Source organism: Xenopus laevis, chromosome 5L, assembly GCF_017654675.1.
Source record: "Xenopus laevis strain J_2021 chromosome 5L, Xenopus_laevis_v10.1, whole genome shotgun sequence".
Classification (NCBI taxonomy): domain Eukaryota; kingdom Metazoa; phylum Chordata; class Amphibia; order Anura; family Pipidae; genus Xenopus; species Xenopus laevis.
The window spans coordinates 63,693,508-63,718,731 of record NC_054379.1 but is presented as its reverse complement, the minus strand read 5'-3'; the positions used below and the strand labels follow the sequence as shown (position 1 = coordinate 63,718,731).

General features: G+C 38.4%; 1 protein-coding gene across 1 annotated transcript in view; it reads left to right on the top strand.

Annotated features, from left to right (window-relative positions):
- reps1.L (RALBP1 associated Eps domain containing 1 L homeolog) overlaps positions 1-25,224 on the top strand; it is a 187,967-nt gene that overhangs the window by 132,467 nt on the left and 30,276 nt on the right. Inside the window, exons 12-15 of the mRNA XM_018263236.2 lie at positions 11,982-12,106; positions 17,467-17,534; positions 18,420-18,602; positions 18,975-19,064. Coding sequence (XP_018118725.1) covers positions 11,982-12,106; positions 17,467-17,534; positions 18,420-18,602; positions 18,975-19,064 — 466 coding nt within the window. The remainder of the gene's footprint in view (positions 1-11,981; positions 12,107-17,466; positions 17,535-18,419; positions 18,603-18,974; positions 19,065-25,224) is intronic.

The following is a 25,224-nucleotide window of genomic DNA, read 5'->3' as shown; positions in this document are numbered from 1 at the left end:
ACAGTCTGCTGTGGAATACCGTTTGCTTTAGTACAGGGATGCCCAAAAAGTACTGATCTGATGATCAGTAGATCTCAAGACACTGTCAACAAACAGCTTGACTAAATCACCATTCTGTTTCATGCTTTTCATTCAGATATTTATTATGTAAAGGTTATAGTTGTTTGTTAAATATAGCAATATAAATTATCTCATAAATCAATATAATATGTAAGTAATATTTTCCATGGAACAGAATGCCAACAATGCTTTTGTGGATGTAGGTCATAATGGGACAACATCACTCAAAGTAGACCTCACATTATGGGCACTCCTGCTTTACATAGTTAAATCGGGTTGAAAAAAGACAAAGGCCATCAAGTTCAACCCCTCCAAATGAAACCCAGCATCCATACATACACCCCTCCATACCCTCACATAAATTAAAATACCCCTATCTACATTAACTATAGAATTTAGTGTCACAATAGACTTTGATATTATGTCTATCCAAGAAATCATCCAATCCACTCTTAAAGGCATTAACAGAATCAACCTTAACAACATCACTCGGCAGTGCATTCCACAACCTCATTAACCTCACTGTGCATAACCCTTCATTTAACAACATTGAACCTCATTTTCCAGTTTGCTGCCCAGTTTCCCAATTTAGACAAATCACTCTGCAAAGTGGCAGCATCCTGCATAGAACCTATAGTTCTGCACAATTTAGTATCATCTGCAAAAATAGAAACAGTACTTTCAATGCCCACCTCCAGGTCATTAATAAACAAGTTGAAAAACAAGGGACCTAGTACAGAACCCTGTGGTACTCCACTAACTCTTTGTAGTCTATCGTTTAGCCAGTTATCAGGTGCAAATACTATGTTCCAGACCAACATTCCTTAATTTAACCAGTAACCTTCTGTGTGGCACTGTATCAAATGCTTCAGCAAAGTCTAAGTAAATCATATCCACTGCCATCCCAGAATCGAGGTCCCTACTTACCTTCTCATAAAAAGAAATTAAGTTAGTCTGGCAAGGTCTATTACACATAAAACCATGCTGGCTCACACTCATAGTATTATGATTTGCTATGAAGTCCAGTATCTTATACTTTATTTACCATTCGAAAAGCTTTCCTACCACTGATGTCAGACTAACTGGCCTATAGTTTTGAGGCTGAGAACGGTATAATTTTTGAATAGCGGCACCACATTAGCAATTCGCCAGTCTCTCGACACTATGCCAGACCTCAAAGAAGCCTGAAAAAATAAGTAAAGAGGTTTGGCAATCACAGAGCTAAGCTCGCTAAGTACTGTTGGGGAAGAATCCAAAGACCAGAGATCACTTGAGGTGAAAGGGTTAATCCAAGTTTATTACTTATTTAATAAACATACACGAGCTAAGTGGATCCTGTACTCGAGAGAGACAGAATACAGAACAAAGGATTGACCAGACATTATGTACCCTCTGGTACAAAACTTCATGAGAAAGCTATGTAAAGGAAGTGAAAAAGGAGGATAGGGGATGATATCTGAGTCCACTTATCTCATATGAGAAAATAGAGGAGTAACCGTGACTGCGCTCAAGGAGGCACAAGAATATAAAAACAAAACAGAATACTGATAAGAACCGACTCAGCAGATGTTACACAAAACCTTGGAACAGTTTCTACAAGGGCTTTATATGCACTTTGAAACTGTTCCCTCCATTAAGGGGGGGGGCCAGGATAACTTTTCCTCCACAGTACCCTGGGATGAATACCATCTGGCCCCGGACCTTTATTTATCTTCCATGTTCTAGTCGCTTTTGAATTTCCTCATGTGTGAACCATCCATCATTTGTTTTATTACTAGAATTGGGACTATCAAGAAGGAAACCTTCATTAACTGGTTCCTCATTTGTCTAGACAGACGAAAAATATGTGTTCAGAATCTGCGCTTTTTGTTTGTTTTCATCAACCAGCTGACCCCCCTCTGATCTTAAAGGTCCCAACCCTTCCTGCTTCATGATTTTTCTATTAACTATTAGTTGCACGTGGGAACAGCAGTTTCCTAATTATATCACAAGCATTATATAACAGACGGTTATATATTTTTTTATATGCAGACAGTATTTAATGGTGTCTAAGCCAGAATTTCTAAGTATTGATATAACGCCCAAATGGGATCAGATGTGAAACACAACAATACAGTCACCAGGGGGCCATTAATGTGGTTTTGGTTTTGTTTACAAATTTCTTATTGGTTGGTGTGGGTTACAGCTCTTGGGCTTATATTACCTATGATATACCTTGTACTTGGTCCAAACTAAGATATAATTAGTCCTTATTGGAAGCAAATCCAGCCTGTTGGGTTTATTTAATTTTTAAATGATTTTCTAGTAGATTTAAGGTATGAGGATGCAAATTATGGAAAGATCCTTTATCTGGAAACCCCCAGGTCCCTAGCATTCTGGATAACTGGCACCATATAGTGAAATTCCCTTACTAGCCCGCTCCGTCCCCTGGATATATAGACTGTGACCTCGCAAAAGGGACGGGACTGGCGCAAGTTTATAAATTCAGGGGGCCGGAACTGGCAATGTGGTGTCTGGAAGATTCTTTGTGATAGCCGGTCCCGCGGATTTCCGGGCTGGTGCGCGCATTGCTAACCCCATACCTGTACTAGACTGCCATTAATTTGAGTATAGGTTGCTACTTTAGACGCAACATTGCTTTATATTGCTGTTCATGCTATAAATGTTATTGGTACACAGAACAGTGTAAAATCTTTAACATACTGGGTGGTTTCTAAACTGTGTCACTACTGTACCTCAGGCAACTACTTTACTGCATACTGCATGCTTTAAAAAGCAGGGATTACTTGTGGTTGAACATTTTTGTTTACAGAGTTGCAAAAGCATTAAAATAATTCAGGTAATATGTGTGTATATTATAACTGAGGAAGAAGATTAAGAAAATATATGAACATATAAAATAACGAAATACATCACTGTACACAATTGTTTCCACACTCAATTATGGTGGTATAGCCTGCCTTAATTGGAGTCACTGTTTCAGAACTGCAGATTCTGATGATCAGTAACCATGTCTGTTCATATTGTGGCATGAATGGATTTAACTGTGTCCCTTGCCTAGGAGCGCAGTTGAAATGGTGAATTTATATATCCATATTGCTGATTTTGTGATTGATTGATGTATGAACAGAGGAAATTTGAAAGCGCTGGGCATCTTAAGATAATGGCATATAAATTAGTTATTTGTAGGGTTTAATATTCTTACATAAATTAGTACATTTGACATGTATTCTCAAAATTGCAGCATGCTTGCTCACTATGGAAAGTTCTGATCCAGCATAATCATAATGTGCTTCGGATCTCTTAGGCAATATGTATGCGTCATAACTATCGTGGGTTCTGATCTGCTATGTCATTCAAACATGCTGCTGATTAGTGATGAGCGGGTCGAGTTTCCCTCGACCCAACCCTAACCTGCCTCCTCCTGAACCCAGCCCTTCTGTCCCCTCTATTTATAGACCCGCGCCCGCTTTGACATCACAAAGGTTTGAGGCCGGGCAGGCACAAGTTTGTAAATTCAGTGGCTGAAAGCTGGCAGTATGAGGTCACTGAAGGTGACCCAAAGACTTTTTACGGTAGCCACCCCAAACCCACTCAACCCGCGGGTTTCAGGAAGGCTCGTACATCACTACTGCAGATATAGAGATATCCGCTATTGCCCAAGGGCACTACCATTACTTAACACCTGCCTGGTCAAGATTTATGGTACCTTTGTGAATAGATCACATTTTTACATCTGTGAGTTTCAGGATAACACCTTCTTGAATAAATTCAATGGAACTATTATGATTGGTTGTTGGTGACTCTTATGGGGGAATGTAATAAAAGTCGGTAATGGAAAAAATATTCTCGGTGCGAGAACAAATTTTCCTTTGCGTTAATTTTTTTTTTTAAAGGTAAAATTTTATTGTTTTATAACACATAAAACATAAAACAAAGTATATGCCGTAAATGCAGTTGTTACCATTACAGAGCTTGAAATAAAACGTGTACTCATCAATTCGTTTAGTAATGTGATTGATACACTCAAGAATTAAAACACAGTTCAAACAGTCTTACAGTGAGATGTGAATGTTGCCTCCAAGATTCCTATCAACAACATATTGGACAGTGACTAGATGGAATTAAGAATTCCTGCCTTTTACAGTAGAAATAAACGCTACTTTTCATGTTCGGGAGCCCTGACCCCCAAGTCCCGCTTCCCACCATGGACTCCATATTTTCTCAAATTTTTGCAGTGAGCCTCTGGCTAGTAAGGTGAGTTTAATGAGAGGCAGATTCTGATTCACCAACGTTATCCAGTTTTGTACCGTGGGCGGTTGGGGACCCATCCATGCCATAGCAATTACTTTCTTAGCATAGTACAACAGTGTACGGTATCTAACTCTGGCATGATTAGCGTATATGATGTCATCTATGACTCCTAATATGCACACCTGTGGAGTCAGCAGCCTAGGGAAATCTAATTTATCCGCTAAGATATCCATAACTTCGGTCCAAAACATGGAGACTGGTGGACACGACCAAGCCATGTGTAAAAAGGTGGCCCCTTCAGCCTGGCACCTATGACATTTTGCAGTTGGGTTATTTTACCATGGCTTTTAACCGCACAGGGGTGATATAGAACTGATGAAGCCATTTAAATTGAATCAATTTGTCGCGTACAGAGTAGAGACAACTATAACCTTTATCTGTTGCTTCCTCCCACTCCTCGTCTTCGAGGTCTGGGATGTCAGCTAGCCATTTTTGATATGCTGCTTTAAACGGGGGGGGGGGCATGTTTGTAGCAAGGTCTTATATAAGGTGGATGTAAGTTTGGTTATGGTAGGAGACCATAACGCAGTTTCAAATTGTGGTTGTGAGGTTTGTATTTCAGATCCTCCAAATTGTGCTAGAAATACTTGCCGCAGTTGGAAATACCGAAAGTGAGATAGATTGGGCTCCGCAAGTTTTCCTTTCCTTTGCGTTAATTTAATATAGCTTTTGTGAACCTGGAAACCATTTAGCAACCGCTTCTGACAGTGGAAGAAGGTTTGCGAATCTTATAGTTTGCGCCAGTGTGCAGTGTATGTAATAAAACTTCTTACTGAAAAAGTTGTTATGTTTGCTCCAAAAGATTACGACACATTCCAGCACTTCTTAAAAGTGAGCAGTGCGCAATGAAAATTTGCAAAGCGCAATGAAAATTCGCAATGCAATAACAGTTTAAGGATGAATATTACATTTTGAAATGCAAATTTTTATTTCTGCAAATTGTTTTGCTTTTTGCTACTTTTATTACATTCCCAGATTGAGGGTTTAAAATCCCAGGCAATTGCCTACCACTCATTTAAACTGAAGAAGCCACTTGGATATGGGTAGAAGCCACTTGGATAAGGGTTGAAAACATTTGAAAAATACTCAGTCAAGTGCTTTAAAATTATCTCTGCTAGAAAACATATAATTTTGGGGGTTTTTTCTCTTTGCTTTAGGTCTTAAATATTATTTTATAATTTTATCTTCTTTATAGTATACTGTGATCAGCCTTGTTTGGTGCTGGAAAATTAATGTTGCTGGACTATTTATTTCATCATGTGTTACCTCTTACTGATATGTTAGTTTGCAGGTATTAGTAGTCTACAACAACTGAGCAAAGTGTGGTTGTACAAGTAATATTTAGATCCCCTTTAATTTATTTCAGTGTTTTACAAATTAACTTGCTTAGGAGTAATTTTATGCGCAGGATCCAGTACTGCAACTTGCTTATTGGTGTCATCACTTACAATATCTGAAATTAGTTTCCAATGAGTTTCCAAGCTATACTTTTATCCTTTAAAGGACAACTTTAGATAAGAAATATCAAAATGTCACTGATCAGATGACAATTACAGGAAAGCAGAATACAATCAAAAAACATAATTTCCTGTACTTTTTACTGTAACTGATACAAAATTATTATTTTAGTCTCTCTAGTAAACCCTATATTTTTCTACTATATGTATAAGTTTGTACTGCATACATTATTTCCATTTGCCAGCACAGTCACATATTCCTAAAACAAATAGCAGCTTTCACCTGGTGGCCATCAGTGACATTTACCTGTAAAACCAGCACATATGCTCTGTAAAGTTCATGCAATCAAGAATGCAGGCTTACACAGGCTGAACTTATGTTGATAAGAAGAAGTGCTTGGATTGAAATGGTTAAACTGAGCTCAGGATAGGAGATTAGGAGAAAAAATAAAGTAGACAGCTATAGCAGAGTTTCTATGGGAATCAGCAATGCCATCTCTTCATTGGTGGCTAGACTGGAGTGTTTTGTAATGTGAAGTGACTGTGTTAGCTGGGAACTGAGTATGCTCCGTAGCCAACAGTCAAAGGAAAGGGTGGTATTGAGTGGGTTAGAGGACAAGAAGGAATCCTAAACGATTAAGTAGATGCTGCAACCTTAAGCTGGCCATAGACGCAACAATCCAATCATACGAATCGTGGATTCGTACGTTTTTTGGACCGTGTGTGGAGATTCCCAACACTGCCGATAATATCTCTGCATGTATTGACGATCGTACGATTTTCAGTTGGAGACTGTCACTAGCTATGTCAGACATAACTATCGTACGATTGCTGTCAGAGGTAGAACATTGGCTGATCTGTTCTTTAACTACTTTATTTGATCTGAATGGTAAGACTTTGATCTGAATGGTTAGTGGCGGGTCGGGAGATGGGAAAGTACAATCGTACGTTGATTCGTATGATCGGATCTTTGTGTCTATGGCCAGCTTTACTCAGGAGTGCTCCTGGCATGGGGCAAGCTGAGAACCTTGCCTCATGTGACAGCGAGCAGCTAGTTACCAGGGGCAGCAAAAAAGCCGCCTCTGGTAACTTCAAGAGCCATGTTTCCAATTTTTAAACCAGCAATTGGCTCTGCTATTGCAGTGAGCACAATAGTGCTTTCTGCATTTAGCGATGGGCCCCTCTTTGAAGCAATGCCTCTAAAATTTTAAGCACTGAGTAGAAGAGGGGGACGGCGTCCGGGCTCCTGCCTAAGGTGGCAGCGGCCCCAGATCCCCAGCTCTGGCCTTATATTCACTTTTGAACAAGCAAAGTGGCAGGTGGCAGACTTCAAAGAGGCTGTTTACAGATTCATTTTTGTGGGGGTTTACATGTTCTTTAAACATTAAAAAAGGCAGAAGTGTAATGTTTCATGCTGCAAAAAATGGAAATAGACTTTGATGATGAAATAGATAAAGAAGGCCCTGATTTCTGAGCTGTTGTGTTATGTGACATTTAAATACTACTTATCCTTGTACTGAGACTTTTATATTTTATGCATACTGTATATTGCAAGTCAGTCCCTTATCTCAGGCAGTTGATAGCAGCCAAAGTGTGTCACCAAATAAAAGATGGTGAGCTACTGGGGGCATATACTATTTTGCAGTCAGCAAGTATTTAGACTGTTAGGAAAAAGTACATCAAGTTATTGCCTTGTTCAGAGGGAATACAAAGTCGGCTGCTTTTACATGCTTGCCAAAATCCATAAAGTGGGTAACCCTGGAATACCTATAATCTCAGGATATATATTCTTGTGGATGATGTAATCCTTTCATTATTCAGTAGTATATGGTTCACCCTCACCGCCAGACCTTCAAACTTTCACTACAACAAAATTTCTTTGTTCAGTAATTCATTTATTTAGAAATGCACAACATGTTTCGGACCGAGTGGTCCTTCCTCAGGTGCTTATATAATCTCAGGAGTAGGTATGCTTACAGAAAAATGTGTCTGTAAGGGTTAAAAACATCCTGAAACCACTGGTCCACAATATACCCAGCTTCATTCAAGACATCACCAACCTCCTCAACAAACTTGAGGCCTTAGGTCTTATACCCAATGGAACATCTCAGCCACAATTGACACTGACGCCAACATCCCCCATTCTGATGGAATCCAGGCCTGCCAATTGTACTTACAACAACACAGTTTACGTGTTAAACCAATCCTTCAAATAATACACTTCACCCTGACACATAATGCATTTGGACAGGAGATCTACTTACAACAAATGGGCTGTACCATGGGTTGTCGCTTTGCACCACAATAAGCAAATCTATTTATGGCCAGATTAGAGGAGGAATTTTCATCATCAATGGCTTACCTCCACTTCATCGATGACATCTTGTTAATCTGGACAGCAATTGAAGAGGACCTTCTTTCCTTCTACAATAGCTACACCACTTTCCACCCCACCAAGTGCAAAAAACTCAAAAACTAAAATTAATTTCCTGGACCTTTTTTTACCTTGTTACCTCTGTTTACAAAAATCGCAAACACCTCAGAAATGACAGTTTCCACCCCAAACATATAGGGAGCTCAATCATATACAGCCAGGCAATATAAAATATTGACAGGGATGAACACCTAAGAGAACTTAGAAGTGACTTCATCAAATAGGGATACAACCCCAGAAAAACAGATAACTGAATTAAATGAGCTATTGCCATACACAGTGATAACTTTTCCAATACAAACAAACTACAAAAAAATGACCTGGTCCCTCTTGTTGTCAAATTCAATCAACACTAAGAGGCCTTGCACAAAATCTTGAAAGAACTCCAACCGATGATATAGGTGGATGATGGGCTGCAAAATATATTCCCTGAACCCCCCTACTAGCATACAGACAACCATAAAAAACAATAAATAAAACCTTAAAAAACAAATTGTAGGGAGCACCATAAATGCCACAGCAAAAAGTGGCACAACAGCCTGCCTGCAGCAAGGTGTAAAACCTGCACCCATATTTACAGTACAGGCCGGTACCTATACTAAATTGCCAGCAAAAACACATAACAAAACGATCATACTCCTTGAAGTCATCCAATGTGGTGTACCTTATCCTGTGTGTGAAATGCCCAACTACAGGGCTATATGTGGTTGAAACTGGACAAACACTACTCCAGCGGATGTCTTCTCACAGATCCAGCATCAATTGAGGGAAAACGGATCTCCCAGTAGCAGCACACTTCTGCAGGAACAGTTACAGTATTCATGATCTTCAAGTCAATGTACTAATGGCCAACTTCAAAAAATAACAGGAGCAAAAGGAATGTGAATATAAATTCATACAGAAATTCAATAGCCTACAGTGCAGCCTTAACAGGGACAGAAGTTTTATGGCTAGATATGAATACAGCTAATACGCTAGGAGGCTGCACCCAGTGGACATACAGTTAGGCCAATAAATCTTTGGACAGAGACAACTTTTTTTCTAATTTTAGTTCTGTACATTACGACAATGAATTTTAAATGAAACAACTCAGATGCAGTTGAACTGCAGACTTTCAGCTTTAATTCAGTGGGTTGAACAAAAAGATTGCATAAAAATCTGAGGAACTAAAGCCTTTTTTAAACACAACCACTTCATTTCAGGGGCTCAAAAGTAATTGACTCAAAGGCTGTTTCATGGGCAGTGCCATACTAGGTACATAAAGATTGCTGGGGAGTGGGAGCAATTTGGGCAGATATCTGGTATATTGGGGTTTATTGGGTGGAGCCTGTGGGGTGTCATATAGGACCTTGGATTATTTTGTCTTTAGAGCTGACTAGTTTGGAACTAGTGTGTTTCCAGGATGACATTCCACACTTCTGGGGTGAGATGTGGGATATCTTGCAACCACTTATCTAACAGCTTTTTAAGTACAGGGTATTTTGGTGTGTTTAGGAGAGCATACAATCTTGATTCTTCTTTGGTTAGGTTGGGGTTAAAAATATGTTTTTATATGTATAAAACCTATTTTGTAGCTAGATAGTAGAAGTATAAATTAGGTGCCGCTAGACCCCCTGCATCTGCTGCAAGTTGTAAAGATTGTAACGTAATACAGGGGGTTGTGGCTGCCCAGCAGAGGGTGGTAATCATAGAGTTCAGTTTGTGGAAAAAACCTTTATGTATCATATTTGGGGCTTGTCGGAACAGGTATGTAAATTTTGGAAGCATGATCATTTTAAAAAGATTTACTATACCCAATAATGTTAGGGGGAGGTCGTGCCATATTCTCATCTTGCTTTCCAGTTGTGTTACTAGAGGCGTAAGATTTAGTTCAAGGTATTTGTCTAGTTCTCCTTTGAGTGAACCCCTATATATTTAAATGTGGTAGCCCACTGCAAATTTATTGCAGTCTTTGATTATCAACCTGAAAAGAGTCAATGGGGAAACAAACAGATTTAACCCAATTTATCGTGAGCATTGAATACTTAGTATGGCAATTTATTACAGTTAGTGCGTCTGCGAGGGCTTCATAGGGGTTTTCAAGGAACAGGATGGTATCATCGGCATACATTGCAACAGTTTCAGCCCTTTGGCTGCTTCCGTGGATTTGAGAAGCACGGCTAAAGGTTCCATTACCAGTGCAAATAGCAGGGGGGAATGGGGGCATCCCTGCCTCGTACCCCTACTGAGTGAGAATGTTTGAGATATGTTTTGATTATTCTTTATGCAAGCTTTGGGGTTATGGTATAAGGCCTCAATCCATTTTTTAAAAATTGGGTCCTATTCCCATTTTTGACATGGTGACCCATAGGAAATTCCGTTCAATTCAATCGAATGCCTTTTCATTATCAAGGGCTGCTAGGACTCTGAGACCTGAGTTGTTGTGTTGAGTCACTATGTTTGTAAATACACGTCTAACATTAATGTCTGTAGTACGACCAGGGATAAATCCCGTTTGGTCTGGGGATATTAATTTGGTAATATGTTGATTGAGTCTACGTGCCAATATTTAAGCCAACATTTTTGCATCAGCATTGATTAATGAAATTGGTCTATAGGAAGCACAATTAAGGGGATCTTTCCCCAGTTTTAGAATTAATATTAACATCTCACTCATGGATACTGGGAGGTCTGCCCCCTCTAATACATTATTAAATTGGGAGGTCAACAGTGGTGTGCTATTTCTCCCAGTGTGGGTTCAGGAGTGAGCTGCACCGCAGAGGGGAGGGGAGCAGTATGTTCCATCTCAGCAGTGGAAGCTGTGGCTGTGTTGGTGTAGCACCTGCGTGTGAATCAGGGTCTGTTCTGGCATATTTGCTTAATGTGTGTGCAGCCGTGGTGCTCACCTTGGCTCTTGATGGGAGGCATTGCTCTTCCTCCGTCTGCACAGGGGAGACACGCGGGTCTGCCATCTTAGGAAGCCGCGTGGTGCTGCTCTGCAGAATGGCATTATAATCGGATGCCTCTATTTTTCCCCATTGACGCTAAAAACAGTGTTGGGTAGTTCTTTGCGTGTTCACACGCCATATTGGCAGTTGTTCAAAAGGTTGTATTGGGCTGCTCGGGTTAATATTACAGGGATATTGCCCAGAGCTTCGGGAGATGCGTCCTACATGTAGCGCTTCCAATCACGCCCCCTGGTTTTGATCTTTAGCTAACACGGTACAACACTGCTACTAATGTGAACGACGGCATAACTGTATTTAAGAACTTTCTAAAAAGCAGGTTTCTTGATGTTAGATCCCATACTTTTATCAAATGCCCACAGGTCCAAAAGCTGTGCGCCAGAAAACGAGCGTTAGGACATTCCTGTTAATCACTTGTAACTTGACACCACTGGCAGGGCACAGAAAAGGTCTATTTTTCCAATTTAAACTACTTATTATATGCTTTGGCTGGGTAAGTATTAGGGGAGGGACATCTGTTTTAAAACATACATTTTGTATATTGTCATGATGTGTAAAACTTGGAGAAAAACAACACCGTTGACATTGCCTTTAGCACCCAATCAGCAATTACGTTTTAACAGTCACCTGCAAGTTAGAAAAAAAAGCATCTGATTGGCTGCTATGGGCAACATCATCTGTGATATTTGTCTCCAATGTTTTACAGAGTATGATTAATAAGCCACTTACTGTGTGTGTTTTTATGGTATGATTTTGCTGCTTATTTTACAGGTCCCATTCAAGTACTTCACCTGACAACACAGCACCACCACCACCACCACCCCCACCAAGGCCTCAAGCTTCTCATTCACGCTCCTCTTCCTTAGACATGAATAGAACATTTTCTATTACCACAGGTGTGCAAATTTACCTTATTAGATTGTTATTTGAACTCTGAAATTAGTATATTTATGTAAATATTGCTTCTTGATTGATACTGGAGTGTTGTCTAAATGTGAGAAATAAATAGGTTTGGTTTACTTATGCTATTGCAATGAGGTACAAATGTTTCTCAGTAACCTAAGATGTTGTTTCAAAACAAATTGGTTAATAAAGTTGGTGGGAAGGCAACATTTTAACACATTTCCTAACATGATACATAGTATCCAATAACAGTGCCTTCTCCCGTGCTTCTTTTAAGTGGCTGTATCTTTTGCTGGACAACCACATTGCTCACTGGTCACTGCTTTGACCACCAGCCAGTGGTAAAGTTGCAGACAGTTTGTTTGGTTTTCCCTTCTGCTTTACTAGTGGCTGGCCAAGCAGTGTGATGGCAGCCGTTCTTTTTTTTTTCTTCTTTTTTTTTGCAAGGGGACTGTCAAATGAAAAGAAGCAAGAGATAAATAAGAAACTGCCTTTACTGGCAGCTTATACTAATAGGTGTATATTTGGGGGGGGGGGTAGGTTTTATAATGCAAAGAATTTTACAAATGTTGACATATCCACTAAACAAAATTTGGGCTTGTTTTAAAACTGCGGTTGAGTGGTAAATTGGCCTATGGTAGAGAAGTTAGAACAGCAGCCAATGTATTTCTGAAAAATAAAAGCCTTTATTGGTGCAAGGGCATTACAGCCAATAAAGGCTTTTCTATTCAAAAATACACTGGGTTCTGTTCTAACTTCTCTACCAGTATTGCCAGTGGAAAGTGGCCATTGGAGTCCATGCACCTATCCAAGGAAGAAAGTGAGAGTAGTGCTGACTACTTGTCTGCTAATGGTATATAGGCCTATGTCAGGGAAAATTTGTTAGTAATGATTATTTACTGTTTTGGGTGTCCTTGTAACTGTACAAAAATATATTTGTGCATTTCCTGGCATCTAGAATTGCTGTGAGCTTATAAAGACATTTCTAGAAAATGTGGGGAAAATATGTAGTTATTAAAAGTATTGCTAATTTAATTCAAATGTTTACTGAAGTTAAAAAAGAGTAAAACCCCTCTCTGTCTAGTTGCCGACCAATTATTAATACCACGTTAATTGCCAATATCTATATTGTTCAGTTCCTAAGTTTCTGATAATTAAGAATGATTTCAATAAATATTTAAAAAAAAAAAAAAAAAACCCTTGTGATTCGTTATTACGTGATTAGTGTTTGAATCCAGGAAGTGATTGCCCCATTAGGTGCTTGATGCCTTTAAGTAATGGTTAAAAGTTACTTGTAGTATACTAAATTAAGTGAATATAAATTCTTCAAATGGCTTAATTGATTAAAGTGCTAGTGCAATATTATTCTAAATCCGTAGTTAAATTAATGAATAAATTAAATAATTGTGCCTGCACAAATCCGGGTAATACACTAATTCAAAATTACCACAAATTAATCAAGAAAAATTGTGACTGAATTTATTACACACATTCACTGAACAAATTAATGAAAAAACGGGGGGGGGGGACCCACCCCCACTAAAATGGTAAATTGTAATTGGTTAGCACACCTCAGCCTAAGCTGATAGGTGTTTAAAGTGAAAACGTTAATTAAAAAGAAAAATCGTATCAAAATGTCCACATAAAAACCAGCATTGAAGAAAAAGGTAGAAAATGAAAATTATTAGAGGTGGAGAAGTCCCAAGAACTAACTGCCTATGATTTTTCTAAATTCTGGGACCCCACAAGAGGGAGAAAGTAGGTCACTGGGGACTGTAGTCTCGATTTACCTTGCTATCTCTTTAATTTTTCTAATCTTCCCTAAAAAACTACAAATCCCACAGTGCCATTCGATTGCAGTAAAGATTGAGAAAAAGCGGAACCAATGCGGTCTTTAAAAAAACCTGGAATGATTCCAAGTATAAGAAACTATTAAAAAATCCAAGCAATCGCTCAAAAGCAATAGTTAGAGCGTTTAAAAAGTATGCCAACACGTGTTTCGCCTCCTGGCTTTGCCTTGACAATGTTTGCAATAACATAATATCCAACCAAGTTATTAGGTTCCTATATCACTGTTTTATTTTCTTGAGGGTGTGAAGCCTTATTTATTGGTTCCTTGATGGCAGATGTCATTTCGCTGTCATCAATCTGAACTGAAGAATCTAAATTAATCAAACAGTAGACAAACCTAATAAAACAATTGTTGGCAAAGTTATTTGTCTATTTTACCTGTGATTATGCCTAGTGATAACTAGGGTAACTAGTCTATCTGTCCCAAAAAGAAATGGAAAGTGAAGCCTTATTTATTGGTTCCTTGATGGCAGATGTTCTTTAAGGCAACACAAGCATTTTTCACTGTGAAAGCAAATCTTATTCTCAGTAACCTTTTGATATATTAATATTTTTAGTGTTTTTAAAGTTATTGTAATTACTATTTGAATTTTGAGAGTAGAGTCTCAGGGAGAGGAGTGACAAACTCTGCTACAATGTATTATAGGAGAACTAAAGCTTAAGTAAAGCAGCAGGGCAAAAAAATTGTACACTATGTGTTCTGCACCAGCCTAAGGCAACCACAGCCCTTTATCAGTAAAGATCTGTGCCTCTGAATTTGCCCCAGTAGCTCCCCATCTTCTTTTCTGCTAATACTGAGTTTAGGGCCTGACGCACAAGATACTAAATTCTCAATAAGGCTAATTAGTAAATCATTCAGATTATTGCTACATGGCAGCTTAGAAGACAGCACAATTAGCATTAGAATTTAATTTCTGCTTGATGATATGCGAAGCCCATAAGTTTAGCTTCTCATCAGCTGCTCAAAACACACTGAGCATGTGTTGCAGACACTCTTAAAATCCAAGATGGGAAGCTCCTGTAACAAATTTGAAGACCTAGATCATTACTGCCATAGAAATGTTGAACCTTTAGGCTGGGTTAATAAGTTCAGTATAAAAAATATGGCATTTCTAGCCACATTCCTTTTTCAGAGTTAAGTTCTCCTTTACGTCAACACCAGCAGTCCAGAAAGGGACAGACAAATATTGCTTTCTATTGCACTTACATTTACATATACAGCGGTGCTTGCAAATTTGCATAAATATGACTTGTGATATGATTTTCATGCAGGTCCTAAAACTTTTCCAGCATAGTGAGCATAAATAACTGTTTTTCTGAGGTCCTTAAAAAAAAAAGTGGAGTTTTAAGACTTGAATGAAAAACATAATTTTTTAGGTCATTCATGCAGAAATATTAAATTCAAAATTCACAAACTTTAAAGCACTGCTGTATTGCAAATAAAAACAAAGGGAGAGAACTGCTGGAGAACTGTACAGGAATTATAAGAGGAAAGATAAGACAAGTGCAAGAAGAATAGAAGTGTGTGGAGAAGGGTGATGGGGATGGTATTCCTCTTAAACATGCACACGCCCCACATTCATGGTCATTGCTGATCCATTATTTTAGTCTTTTGTGCTTTGACTTCCCATCCTGCGCTGTTTGTTCAATCTGTGCCCCTCACTCTTTGTAGTTCACTGTTCTTTTCTTCACGCCCTGTGGCCCTCCCACTCTTTGCATCCTGTAGACTTTTTCTCCCCTCACTTTTCAACTTGTATATACATACTTATCCACCCACTCTGTGCCTCTCACATGGTGTCCCTGTCCTAACCCTATTACAGCCTGTACTTCCTACATCATGCAATTCAGTTTTTTACTTCCTTTTTATTTCTCCTTTACACTATTTCCCCCTTATACTCTTCTTACTCTTTACAACTTCTACACTTTTGCCTCCCCCATTGCAGCTTATAAAACCCCTCTTCCTGCTTTGCACCTTTTGTTCACTCTGTGCCTTTCAAACAGTGTCCCATGTACGTCTTGTGCTTTCTATCTTGTGCACCTTATAAACCCAGTGCCTTCCAACCTTTGTAGCTTTTTAGTTTGTTAGAAGGCACCAAAGTGGTGTTTGATCTATTAAAAACATAAACATGCAGATATTAATATAGAAATGTTTTGCTCTGTTGAAAAACATATTTAAAGTTGTTATTTGGCTTTGAGTTAATTTTTATTATGATTTAGTATGTTTTTTATATTTGCTTTTTAGTTTTTTATTCAGCAACTCTCCAGTTTGGAATTTCAGCAATCTGGTTGGTAGGGTCCAAATTACCCAAGTGACCATGCATTGATTTGAATAAGACACTGGAATGTGAATAGGAGAGGGCCTGAATAGAAAAATGTGTAATAAAAAGTAGCAATAACAATAAACGTGTAGCCTTACAGAGCATTTGTTTTTTAGATGGGGTCAGTTACCCCCAATTTTCAAACTGGAAAGAGTCAGAAGAAGATGAAGGCAAATAATTTAAAGACCATTAAAAAGTTTTTTCAATTAGTCATTCTATAATATATTAAAAGATCATTTAAAAGTGAACCACCCCTTTAAGAATAGTTTTTTTCTTTAGATTAGCTATTAACACAACTCCAATTCCTTTATCCCATTAAAGGGGAACTCCAGCTTCCAAACCAAAATTTGATAAAAAGGCCCACATAACACAGAAATTCCTAATATACCAATCGCAGTTACCTGTTTCTTCAAAAAGTACGAACAAATACAATTTTCTATGCGGAAATCCAGCTGTTTAACAGTTCTTCTCTTTCTGCATTATTTGAAATCCTGGCAGGGTAGGAGGGACTAAACACTGATGTTACAAATTGTAACAATTTCTCCACAGCTTACAGACAGCATGCAGGAACTACATAACCCACAATGCATTGCTCTGTGATGTTCAGTTCCTTATTGAAATCACGTGTGCAGGGAATTGTGGGGTTTGGAGGATGCAGGCTAAGGACAGACCACTGCTGATACAAAGTAACAGTAGTCAGTAGTGATGGGCGAATTTATTTATTATACGCTGCGAATTTGCGCGATTCGTTGCCAGCGAAACGCCCGCGAAAATTCGTGGGAAAAATTAGCTGGCGTCAAAAAAATGTTTTCGTCAAAATCGGGCTCCGTCGTCAAAACGGCGCTGTTTCGTGAATTTTTCGCAGTTTCGCGAATTTCGCGAGAAATTCGCACATTTTTTGGCGAAGCAAAACGGCGGAAATTCGCCCATCACTAGTAGTCAGTCAGCTCAGCAAAGTAGTCAGACAGAGAGAGAGAGGGCTAGGCTTAGGGAACTGTTCCAAACCATTACAGATCATGAAAAGTCTGCATATGTTTTAATTGACGTATATTGCAAAGTTGCTTGAAATTATCTTTACTTTTCAAAAAGCTTAAGTTATGTTTTTGTGGAGTTCCCCTTTAGGTATGGTTTCATTCTTTAGATATTCTGAAATAATGAAAGAATACCTTTTCATTTTTTTTTAGCAGGACAGCAACAAGCAACCACAGTTGTACATCCTCCTGCTGTACCCCCAAGGCCATTACCCACACAGGTACAGTAACATACAGAACTCAATTATTTATCCATCTTGTTACAGCAGATATGAAGAGACCTGAGTATGCACCCATCCATATCTTTGAGTCTTTTTGCCTGACTTTATTGTGGCTCAACTGAGATCAGAAGTAAAAAAGTTAAACTTGCATGCTATTGTTTTGAAAATTAAATGCTATAACTATTGATCTTCCTGTACCAACTATCTAGTTTGCATTTAGCAGCAGTATTGTTCAATTACTGCTTTGGGGAAAACATTTTCACAGAAAGCAGCCATTAGTTCTAAAGGAATGCCACATGCAAGTGTACCACAATTTTACATGGTTGTTGCCCATGATGTATCATTTTAATCCAGTATTCCAGTGGAATTTTGCTTGTGCACAGCACTTGTATTATGGGTGGTAAATCTGATGCTAGTTGTGGCTGCATTTTGTGTGTGCGAGAGAATGTGGTATCTGTTGGCACAAGTAAAACTGCTTATTAGTACAACATTCAAAGGGAACCTTAGAATTCAAGAATTTCACCTGTTCAAGATAGGCGTCTCCCTTGCACTGAAGTGTGCTGATTCTTGTTTCCTATTTTGCAAAGAGCTCCAATATATCTTCAATATAGGCTTTTTTTTGTTAATATTTTGACTGGTGCTTGGCATTGTACACTGTGAATGAAGAGTCCTTGTAACAAATTTGTCTTTATTTTGCACCTATTTGTTGAGCTATAATAATATGGATCCACAATAAACTGTCTACATTTGGGCAGTTTATTTTATTGCAGTTTGTTTTATTCAGTGCACTCTATACTTTTCTTACTTTATTTCACCTTGATTGCCTTGCTTTATGATTTATTTAGACATAATGCATATAAACTGCCTTTTGTCTTTCATTCACAGACATCAGGTTCTCATATGCACCGTTCTATGGAATCAGAAAGTGTTATGTCTCATTCTAGCACTTCACCTCAGCAAATGCCAGAGCAGCCCAACTTTGCAGATTTTAGTCAGTTTGAAGCTTTTGCTTCTTGTGTAACTGAACAATCATCTGATGACTCTGAGAACCATACAGAAGTAGCACAGGTGAGATTCTAGAACTATAATATATTTATATATGTATATATATTTATAATGCTATTAATGTTATTTTATACATTGAATTATGTTAATTGTATTTAACTCGCATAGCATGATCTACTTCAGCCATTAGTATTTAACCCATTCTCTCTGTAAATATACAGTATAAGAAACCTACAGTATAATGCATATTGTAGTTTAATAAAAAATGAAAAGTACAGATGAACAGATGTTACAGATGTACAGATGTTACAGATGAACAGATGTACAGATGAACAGATGTACAGATGAACATAAAGCAGGCATACACTATAGTTACTTGCTGAATGTAATATGTTCATTTGCTGAATCTAACACTTTCAAATTTGTCTTTATTAGGTTGAAAAATCATCCTCAGACACAATTGGAGTTTCCAAGTTAAATGGGCTTGTAGAAGAGAAGTCAGTGACTGCAGTTTCTGTCAATTCAGTATGTCACTATTCTTTTGTTTGAAATATGAATTAATTATATTCAATTTAAATAGGGGTTTATGTACATCACAAAGCCACACATCAAGTTGTATTTTTATTTAAATGAAAGCTACCAACATAACTGCTAATTGTCCAGAGAAAGGTAAACAACACCCCTTTTATATCATCTCCACATGGAATCACAGCAGGTTTGCTCAACACAAACATTTGTTTGTTTTCTGCATAGTAAGTACAAATTGGGTCTCATTTTGCAAATGTGCCTGTATGCATGGGAAGGGATACAAATGCTAAAAATCTCCTTGTTTTGTATATGTTCACTATTCCCATATGTTCTGCCACATATGGACATAATAAGATCCAACTTATGCTGAGTAGTTTTAAAACACAACTGCTCTTGTGTAGGCAGCCACAGGAACATTAAAGGGGAAATAATGCAAAAATAAAAATGTTTATAACTTTATCATACTGAAATAAACTTATAAATATAATCAATTTCTGTACCATTTCTGAAATAATCAAGTTACTCTTCACTATGACTCTCACAGCATCTGTTTCTCTTCATGCAGGAGTGGAGTCTGATTCTGATTGATAGTACAATCTAAGATATCTTTGAGGGGAGTCCACTTTCCTAGCAGATGTATTAAAGCTCTTTAAAATAACTGATTCCAGCAGAAACAAAATATACCAAACTAACTGACTTTGGCACAAATCTTGTATGTAGAGAGATTTTCTGGTGATTTTGAAAGAGTGAGTTCTAATACATCTTATAGTCAAAATAGTACCCCAAAGGTTAAATTAGATATAACTGTCATTCAAAATCAGACTCTCACATCCTGTATGAAGAGAGACAGATGCTGAGAGAGGGATACTGTAGAGTAATTTGGTTATTTCTGAAATAGTACAGCATTTTTAAATGATTATATTTAGAAAGTTTCTTATTTCAGTATGCTGAAGCTTATATTGAACTTTCATTTTCACAAGTTCCCCTACATTTCGATTCACAAACTGTCAATTTAGCTGTGCACTTAATAAAGAGTAAGTAAATAAAGAGCATACAAATAAGTGAATAAGGGTAAGCTGTAGTCTCCCTGGTACCAGGTTTCAGCATTTGGTTAATTGGTTAGGGGCTGGGCATGACACAGCTATCTTGGTACATAATGACAAAATTATGCTAGATTAAGGGCCATAAAGAGTGAGATAAGGGATCTAGGATTAATGAAAGGACTTCCAATGTCATTTTTTAAGAAATTTTACCTGTGCCAAGTGCAGCTTTAGGAAAACAATGAAAGCTTAGGGGGCTAAATGTGTAGCTTGGTAGTCTTGGTGTAGGAAAGAAGGGTTTTGGTTCCTAGAGCACTGGGCTGATTTTTTAACTTGGGGTGCAGTCTATATAGCCATGATTTATTGCACCATAATGGGAAGGGGTCTGCTGCTTTACGAAAAAGAATGGCTAAGAGGCTGGAAGAATATTTCAACTAGGCATTTTGGGGAAGCTAGTATAGGCAAGGCACAGGTGAGGAGTGAGGGAGGTACATGGTATACCAGTTAAGGAGATGCCACTGTTACAAACAGAACTGTCTTAAAGTGATACTGACACTGAAAAATTATTATTCAAAATTTTAATGTACATCAAAAGTTACCTATAGCTCATGTTGATCGTTTTTCACTCATAGGGTTGCTTTTGTAAGTAATTACATAGTAACATAGTAAGTAAGGTTGAAAAAAAGACACACGTCCATCAAGTTCAAGCTTTTTTTTTTTTTTTTTTCATATCTGCCTAACTGCCAGTTGATCCAGAGGAAGGCAAAACCCCCATCTGAAGCCTCACCAATTTGCCTCAGAGGGGGAAAAAATTCCTTCCTGACTCCAAATCCCTGGATCAACTTGTACTATGAGCTATCTCCCATAACCCTGTATTCCCTCACTTGCTAAAAAGCTATCCAACCCCTTTTTAAAGCTATCTAATGTATCAGCCTGCACAACTGATTCAGGGAGAGAATTCCACATCTTCACAGCTTTCACTGTAAAAAAAACCCTTCCGAATATTTAGGCGGAACCTCTTTTCTTCTAATCGGAATGGGTGACCTTGTGTCAGATGGAAAGACCTACTGGTAAATAAAGTATTAGAGAGATTATTATATGATCCCCTTATATATTTATACATAGTTATCATATCACCCCTTAAGCGCCTCTTCTCCAGCGTGAACATCCCCAATTTGGCCAGTCTTTCCTCATAGCTAAGAATTTCCATACCTTTCACCAGCTTAGTTGCCCTTCTCTGTACCCTCTCTAATACAATAATGTCCTGTTTGAGTGATGGAGACCAAAACTGAACGGCATATTCTAGATGGGGCCTTACAAGTGCTCTATACAGTGGAAGAATGACCCCCCTCCTCCCCTTGTTACTTGAAGTTCCTAAACCTGACTGTTTTGTCAACCTGACTGTCCCTTCTCAACATGTCAGTTAGAGTTTCTAAAGCTAACAGACTGCTGAAGCTCAAATATGAAGCTCAATATGTTCCTCATAGAGGAACATAGGGGATCAAATGGGTAATGTAAAAGCATCTGTAAATACTTTTATGGCAAAATTGCATTTATACTAATTAAATCAGTAAACAAATGAATTAAGTTAATTCATCAAAACCTAAAAGGGGGTCAAATAATAGTTACATAATTACATAGTTAAATTGGGTTGAAAAAAGACAAAGTCCATCAAGTTCAACCCCTCCAAATGAAAACCCAGCATCCATACACACACCCCTCCCTACTTTTAATTAAATTCTATATACCCATACCTATACTAACTATAGAGCTTAGTATCACAATAGCCTTTGATATTATGTCTGTCCAAAAAATCATCCAAGCCATTCTTAAAGGCATTAATTGAATCAGCCATCACAACATCACCCGGCAGTGCATTCCACAACCTCAGTGTCCTGACTGTGAAGAACCCCCTACGTTGCTTCAAATGAAAGTTCTTTTCTTCTAGTCTAAAGGGGTGGCCTCTGGTACGGTGATCCACTTTATGGGTAAAAAGGTCCCCTGCTATTTGTCTATAATGTCCTCTAATGTACTTGTAAAGTGTAATCATGTCCCCTCGAAAGGGCGCCTTTTTTCAAGAGAAAACAACCCCAACCGTGACAGTCTACCCTCATAATTTAAGTCTTCCGTCCCTCTAACCAATTTAGTTGCACGTCTCTGCACTCTCTCCAGCTCATTTATATCCCTCTTAAGGACTGGAGTCCAAAACTGCACTGCATATTCCAGATGAGGCCTTACCAGGGACCTATAAAGAGGCATAATTATGTTTTCATCCCTTGAGTTAATGCCCTTTTTTATGCAAGACAGAACTTTATTTGCTTTAGTAGCCACAGAATGACACTGCCCAGAATTAGACAACGTGTTATCTACAAAGACCCCTAGATCCTTCTTATATAAGGAAGCTCCCAACACACTGCCATTTAGTGTATAACTTGCATTTATATTATTTTTGCCAAAGTGCATAACCATGCATTTATCAACATTGAACCTCATTTTCCAATTTGCTGCCCAGTTTTCCAGTCTAGACAAATCACTCTGCAAAGTGGCAGCATCCTGCATGGAACCTATAGTTCTGCACAATTTAGTATCATCTATCAAAAATAGAAACAGTACTTTCAATGCCCACCTCCAGGTCATTAATAAACAAGTTGAAAAGCAAGGGACCTAGTACAGAGCCCTGCGCTACTCCGCTAACAACACTGGTCCAATTAGAAAATGTTCCATTTACCACCACTTTTTGTAGTCTATCTTTTAGCCAGTTCTCTATCCAGGTACAAATACTATGTTCCAGGCCACCATTCCTTAATTTAACCAGTAACCTTTTGTGTGGCACTGTATCAAATGCTTTAGCAAAGTCTAAGTAAATCGCATCCACTGCCATCCCAGAATCGAGGTCTCTACTTACATTCTCATAAAAAGAAATTAAGTTAGTCTGGCAAGATCTATTACGCATAAAACCATGCTGGCACAAACTCATAATATTATGATTTGCTATGAAGTCCAGTATCTTATCCTTTATTAACCCTTCGAAAAGCTTTCCTGCCACTGACGTCAGACTAACCGGCCTATAGTTTTGAGGCTGAGAACGGGAACCTTTTTTGAATAGAGGCACCACATTAGCAATTCGCCAGTCTCTCGGCACTATGCCAGATCTCAATGAATCCTGAAAAATTAAGTAAAGAGGTTTGGCAATCACAGAGCTAAGCTCGCTAATTACCCTGGGATGATTACCATCTGGCCCTGGACCTTTGTTAATCTTAACATGTTCTAGTCTCTTTTGAATTTCTTCATGTGTGAACCATGCATCATTAGTTGTATTACTAGAATTGGGACTGTTAAGAAGGAAACCTTCACTTACTGGTTCCTCATTTGTGTAGACAGATGAAAAATATGAGTTTAGAATCTGCGCTTTTATTTTGTTTTCATCAACCAGCTGACCCCCCTCTGATAGTAAGGGTCCCACCCCTTCCTGCTTAATTTTTTTACTATTAACATATTTAAAAAATAATTTTGGATTTTTTTTACTGCTTGCTGCAATATCCTTTTCTATATCGATTTTAGCTTGCCTTATAGCTTCTTTGCATGATTTATTGGCCTCCTTGTACCTTATAAATGTTTCAGCTGTACCAGCTAACTTGAAAGCCTTAAAAGCACGTCTTTTCTTACCCACCTCAACACCAACGCTTCTATTGAACCAAAAAGGTTTTGCTTTGCATCGACGTTCCATGCTTACAAGTGGAATATACTGACAAGTATATTTATTAAGCAGCATTTTAAAGACTTCCCATTTTTGTTCTGTGTTTAACCCTGTGAAAAGCATTTCCCACTTAATATGTTGCAGAGATGCCCTTATACTGTCAAAGTTTGCACGTCTGAAATTTAGTGTTTTAGTTACTCCCTTATAGAATTGCTTCTGCAACAGAATCTCAAAGGAGACCATGTTATGATCACTATTCCCTAAATGCTCCCCCACACAAATGTTAGATATGAGTTCATTATTGTTAGTTATTACAAGTTCCAAAAGAGAATTATTCCTAGTAGGTTCTTGAACGAGCTGGAATAAAAAGTTGTCATTCAGCATATTTACAAACCTACTAGCTTTTTCTGTCTTAGCAACCCCATTACCCCAGTCAATGTCTGGATAATTGAGGTCACCCATAGCAACAACTTGACCCAGCTGTGAAGCCGCTTGTATCTGCAAGAGTATCTGGGCTTCATACTCGACACTTATACAAGGTGGTTTATAGCATACACCAATGATAATTCTTTTTGTTACCTTTTGCCCAGTCAAAATCTCTACCCACAGTGATTCTACACCCTCACCAGTGCCAGCTATTGTTATTTCTTTAGTGCATGGCTTTAATTCAGGCTTTACATACAAACACACTCCTCCACCCTTTTTAATCCCTCTGTCCCTCCTAAAAAGGGTGTAACCATTTAAATTCACAATCCAGTCACATGTTTCATCCCAGCAGGACTCAGTGATACCAATTATATCATAATTTTTAGAGCATGCAATTAATTCTAGTTCTCCCATTTTACCTGACAAACTCCGTGCATTTGCCAGCATACAGCGGAGGTTACTACTTTTACTTTTGAAATTAGCATTACTTAGTGGAGAATTATACGTTAAGTTAGTATTATTCTGTTTTCCTTGTAACAGAGGGCCCTTCTTAGCTGGTAAACTGTATGCCCCCCTCACTCCTCTCCCATGACCCCTTACTAACCCCACTGCCCCGTCTACCCTAGCTTCCCCATAATTCTTTATCTCACCCCCCCCCTTGCCTAGTTTAAACACTCCTCCAACCTCTTAGCCATTCTTTCCCCTAGCACCGCGGACCCCCTTCCATTGAGGTGCAAACCATCAGGACTGTATAGGTTGTACCCCAACGAAAAATCCTATTCCTCGATTCACAAATGTATTCAAATTCACAAACTCCTATTCAAGCATTTTATACTGACCTCGTCAGACCTTGGATATAGCTAAGGGGATATAATTCTAACCAATATAACTATTGATTGATGGGTCACTCAGGAGTAAATTCAAAAGAGACTAGAACAAATGAAGGTAAGCAGAGAGCCAGGACCTGATGGTATTCATCCCAGGGTACTAAAAG